Here is a 6,000-nt window from a genome sequence, read left to right as displayed (position 1 = left end):
CAAATAGAAATGGGCACCTAGAAGACGAACTGGCCTCTCCAGAATCATTTGGGGTTTAACTTAAAGTGACTGTGCTAAAAATAAAAATATCTTTATAAACAGACTCTCCAGGAGATTCGTAAACCCCCAAAGTCATTTTTCCCTCTCAGGGACTTTTCTTGTCCCCATTTCAAAGGTGGGATTGGGAGGGAGGAGGGATTGATACAATCCCAAATCACAAACACACTAGTTTTATTTTGACTACAAAAAAGGAACTGTGATTTAATGACCCCAATGTGCATGCTTCCAAATGATCACCATGAAAACTATAATTTAAAATCAAACAAACAAAAAATCAAAAACACAACAAAATCACACACATCACAGGAAGGGCAGGTCGCAGGGATATCCTTGCAGCCCTCTGGGAAATTGTCATATGTCGCTGTATCAAAATAGCCTTTGGGCCCCCAGAACTTTCTAGATATGCCCCTGCTCAAGTATGGCAGGAAGATTCATCTCAGAAGAAAAAGCTAATTTGTAAGCGACTCTGAGGAGCCCTATATCATGTTGTTAGGGTTTTCAAGTACCACAAACACAGCTGTAGCGAGAAACAAAGCCAGTTACTGTCTTATCCACTGCTCTGTTACCTGACGCAGATTCCTGGTGACTTTCACATCATGCCAGGCATTATCATTAAACTTTCCATTCACGGGCTCCACTAGTGCTTCAAAGGCCCCTGATCCCAAATTAATGACCAGAGAGACAGCTCCATTTTTCAGGGCAAGATTGACATAATCAGCCGATTTCCCGGTGTGAAGCATCAGTCCATTCCTCTGAAGGGTTTTAAAGGACAGAGTTATTTCATCGCTGCTGCTTTGAATGGGATTTTGAGACAAGTCGTAGCAGAAGTATTCAGATCCCTTGAAAGTGGCAATATATTCTTCTTTTCCTAGAGGAAAGCAGATAACATATATGCATAAGTCAAGAAATATACTATGTAAATTAGCAGACCTTAACAGAAACAATAACTAATCAGCCCCCAAATTGTTTAATTAACATTCATGACAAGAGCCCTGTCAAAGAGAGTCAAATAGTACTGTAGGTGGCAGCATATTTTTAATAAATCTCCTTAGCTATTGGGCCATCAACTGCAGCAGCTAAAGCTGACATTCTTGAAAATTCAATTAATTCTTAAGTATCACTGCAAGAACTCTGATCAGACACAGTAGCTCTGTGATATCTCCAGGGCACGAATCAGGTACCATAAATGCATATTGGATGGTTCTACTCTGCTGGCAACAATAGATTCCAATGTGTTTGCAACATTCTCTCCACCCAACTGATGCGTTATTTTAATTTTCAGTGAGACATGTATATTCAAAAATTTTCTCCATGAAGAGCGAAATATTTTCATCACTGAGAAACCATAACAAATTATCTGGTGAGGGAAAAGCAAAGAAAAAAAATAGAATTGGGTCTGGGAGTAAATAGATCTCCTATACAGCACGTGCATTTTTTCTCTCTGGGTGGAGGGAGGAGTGATAGAAAGCTTAATGGAGTCAGCTGGATTGTTGATTCATTCCCTGATCTCACCAAGCAGATGGTAGGGCTGGCTTTTAGGAGACTGGTACGAATTCCAGCACATCATCATGGGGATAGCATGTGAATGAAGTCTCAACACAACATTTTCTATATATCTCAGTCTTTTACCATATTTAGGAGTAACAATGTGGCTCCCACAAGATGTTACACAGATCAAACAGAAATATGGCTATTTGGAAAGAGGAGTCTTCTCCCACTGATGAAGTGAGTTTAACCAAAGGAAGAGTGTAAGCCAAAAACTACCTCAATTTCCTGGGCAAAGATAGCATTGTACCAAGAAAAATGAGCCAGTATGGTCTGAAATCAGCTTCTGATAAACTATAAACATAGAATTGTAAGTGGTACTATAGAATCTTAATCCATTTCACTGGCAATATAGCATCTTTACTATGCCCACTGAAGGGTTCATATACCAAATGGGGCTTCACTCTTACCCTGGCAATAGATTTTTACCTCAGGGCTATTTTCATTTGATAGACAAATAACTCATGTCCTTGCAACAGAGCTCAAATCAAAGTTTCAGCTCATCAGTGCCGATGACCTGACTCCCTGGATGCACGTAAGTGGCTATAGGTAGGCAAGGCATGGCGCTGAGTGAGACAGTGAGCACCTAGGGACTTTCACAAGGTTAGTGAGCCATTGAAGAATACTCACTGCCTACTACAAACTATTAGTGAAGGCTAGTGGTCAGGCCAAACCCACCATATTCTGAGGCAGAGTCATAGCAAGGACAACCCAATCCATAGTAGAGGGTCCCTGCCATTCATGCACTCAAAATATTGGGTGAGGGGCCGGCCCCGTGGCTTAGCGGTTAAGTGCGCGTGCTCCGCTATTGGCGGCCTGGGTTCGGATCCCGGGCACGCACTGCACTGACGCACTGCTTGTCTGGCCATGCCGAGGCGGTGTCCCAAATACAGCAACTAGAAGGATGTGCAACTATGACATACAACTATCTACTGGGGCCTTGGGGAGAAAAAGGGAAAAAAAGGAGGGGGACTGGCAATAGATGTTAGCTCAGGGTCAGTCTTCCTCAGCAAAAAGAGGAGGATTGGCATGGATGTTAGCTCAGGGCTGATCTTCCTCACAAAAAAAAAAAGACTGTAGAAAAAAATAAAAATATTGGGTGAGCACTTCCCAAGTGTTAAGCCCAGTACTAGTCTTTAGGGATAATGGAGTGACCAAGGCTGACATAATCTGAAAGTTTACAGTCCAGATGTCTGCTTCCTTGGTCAGTTCAATACAGCAAGTGGCTTGATATTGGTAGCCAACACAACTAAATATTTCTGACATACTGAGGGAAAAAAAGTAGGTCAAAACATGAATTTAGATCCTAGCTTGGCCACTTGCTAACTGCACTGGGGGAAATTATGCATCTTTTTAAGTCTCAGTTTCTGAAAATGGTTAGTGATACCAATCTTTCATGGTAAAATGAGATAATGCCTATATAGGCATCAGGCAAAGTTGGTGGGCACTAGGAATGGTAGAAGTCTTCCTCCTTGCCTGTCTAATGTGATAAACGGGATAAGGGATCTAAAACAAACAGCATATGTCATACTTTAAAATCTAGCATATTCTCTTTAGGAAGAGAAACTGAACAAGGATGCCCGTTATCAACATACAATAGTTGAAGTCCCAGCTAACGTAGGAAGACAAGAAAAATATATAAGCATTATAAAGGTTATAAGTGAAAAAAATAACATAATAGCAAATATTATTCTATAAATTAAAAGAACAAAATAATCTTTAAAAAATTATTGGTCTTAAAAAGGTATTTCAGAAAGATTGCAGTGTTCTATGTATTGGGGACACTCAATGTTTTAAACATGTATAAACAGATCTATAGATTCAATGAAATTCCAGTAAAAATTCTGAATGAATTTTTTAAATGAATGTGAAAAGCTGATTTTACAAGTTTTATGGGAAAAAGAAAGAGCCTCAAATAGCCAAGATATGGCAGAGAAAGAAGATAAAGCAACTTTCCTGTGTAAAGATGGACATTTATTAGAAAATTATGGTAATTAAGATAATGCATTAGGATAGACAAAAGGGAGAGAATAAAGATAATCAATCAAACTAAAAATAATCTTAAGCATATATGAAAATGATTTATATTGAATCAAGCATTGCAGACAAATGAGCAAAGCATAAATTACTCAATAAATGGTGCTGGGACAACAAGTTATCTACACGAACAAAGTGAAATTGGATCTTTCATCATTTTGCTTACAAAAATCAATTCTCCATGGACTAGAGATACATATTAGTGAGGCAAATATGTAAAATTTTTGTAAGACAAGAAATTATGATATTAAAGTATGGAAAATCGGCATAAAAACCACTAATAAAATATTGATAAATTCAACCATATTAAAATTAAGAACAGCTGTTCATCAATAAAACCATAAAGAGAGTAAGAATTTAAATAAAAAATTGGGAAATAATAGTTTCATACCATATTAATTGACAAAGGAAAGGACTAGAATCGAGGATATGCAAAACACTCTGATAAATCAATATGAAATGAAAGACAAAGAATGGGAAAATAGGTAAGAGAAGTGTGCAGTAATTTCACAGAAGAATAGGTATATAAATATACACCCTATGAATAAACGAAAAGATGCTCAATCCTATGAGTCTTCAGGGAAAGGCAAAAATCAAACTATATTCAGATACCATTTCATAGTCACAAAATTGACAAAAAATGAAAAGATAGAAAAATTCCAGGTTTTAGAAAATCTGTGGATAAACAGTAATTCTTATCCACTGCTGATGAGAGTGCTGATGAGATGAAAACTGGCCAACTGCAATAGCACTATTTGGCATTATGCAATCCCGTGGGAATTCCATATATTATAAAGGTCTCAGTCCTTAGAAAATGGTTACCATAATCAATAAAAATAACATTTCCCAATTCCTTTCAATTCATTTCTCTCTGCTCATTGTTCTGATCATTTGATGATAGGTAGTTAGTGAACTCTGGTTCTATACATATACATACATCATATATGGCAAGATCCACCTGTCTGAAGACGGTATTTGCAAAATTTTCATCTCCACTGAATACTCAGAATAGGTCTCTGAGCCACAGGGAGTTTTAGAGATCCTCCTCTAGCCCAACCCTTTAATTTTCATTATTAAGAAAGTTTAAGGCCCAAATAGTTTAAATTACTGTCAAATTCAGAAAGTGTGTCAACAACAGAAGCAGGACTAGAACTCAGTCTTCTGACTACCCTTAAATAACCAAAATAACAAAGTTTGGCGGCTTGAAGAGGTTTGGTCTAGTTGAAAAGCTGCAGCATTTGATCCACGTGACCTCATATCATTCCAAGTCTGCATAATTCAGACTGAATCTTGACAAAGGATTTGTTTGCCAGACAATGTGGCAGAGCCAAGGGAAAAAAGAGTAAACAGAGTTTGCAGTTCACTACACAGCAAGCTTTGAAGTCATATGAGTGCTGATGACATTTAATACCATAATATTCCTATTACTCAAAAATGAAAATATATCACTCCTTTTATATTGTTTAATTTCAAATTTAGGTAATTCGAATTTGCATTAAATGCAACCACATAGTTTTGGAAAAATTCACTCTGTAGAATAAAACATTACCTTGAAATGCCATAAATGAGACATGAATCTAAGCAGGGAAAATATTTTTGCTATGTTCTTTTTCATGAAAGAATACGTATACTATATGAAAATACAAAAATCATTCTATTTTCTACAATGTAAGGGACTATATTTCCTCCAATTCATTGTCTGCTACCGTATAGTCTCTGTCATTAAGTTTTGTGCTATATTACATGCAAATACCAAGCAGCACAGTGAAGAGTAATTTATGTTTTCCTGTTGAACAATTAAAGAATGGGTCTATGTCCATTTTAAAATATAAGTCCCAAATATCTTATGTAGTTCTAATATGTGCTAAAACAATAAACATAAAAAAGAAATTAAATCCATAGCAATACATACATCAACAAATACTTATATCCAGGATACATAAAGAACTTATATAAATCAATAAAGAAAAGCCTAGACAAACAAACAGGAAAAATAGACAAATCACTTGAACAGAGACTTCCTGAAAAAGGATATTCATATGAAAAGATGTTCAACTTTATTACTCTTCAGAGAAATGCAAACTAAAACCATAGTGAAATATCAATATATTCCCTTACAATGAATAAAATGGAAAAGAATAAAAGTACCCAGTGTGAGTGAGGATGTGGAGCAACTGAAACTCTCATATATTGCTGACGGGAAGTTTTTGAAATTGTCTGGTATTATCTTTCTTTCTTTTTTTTTTTTTTTGTGAGGAAGATCAGCCCTGAGCTAACATCCATGCCAATACTCCTCTTTTTGCTGAGGAAGACCAGCCCTGAGCTAAGCTCTATTGTCAATCGTCCTCCTTTTTTTCC

The 6,000-nt window shown here is 36.7% G+C and overlaps 1 protein-coding gene across 11 annotated transcripts in view; it reads right to left on the bottom strand.

Annotated features, from left to right (window-relative positions):
- NRXN1 (neurexin 1) overlaps positions 1–6,000 on the bottom strand; it is a 1,078,564-nt gene that overhangs the window by 656,906 nt on the left and 415,658 nt on the right. For all 11 annotated transcript variants that reach the window (XM_087436779.1, XM_087436780.1, XM_087436781.1 and 8 more), the window contains one exon: positions 627–928. In XM_087436779.1, the coding sequence (XP_087292905.1) occupies positions 627–928 (302 nt within the window). The remainder of the gene's footprint in view (positions 1–626; positions 929–6,000) is intronic.

This window comes from Ceratotherium simum, chromosome 11, assembly GCF_057802395.1.
Source record: "Ceratotherium simum simum isolate JZ-2026a chromosome 11, ASM5780239v1, whole genome shotgun sequence".
Lineage (NCBI taxonomy): Eukaryota > Metazoa > Chordata > Mammalia > Perissodactyla > Rhinocerotidae > Ceratotherium > Ceratotherium simum.
This window is presented reverse-complemented; position numbering and strand designations above follow the sequence as displayed.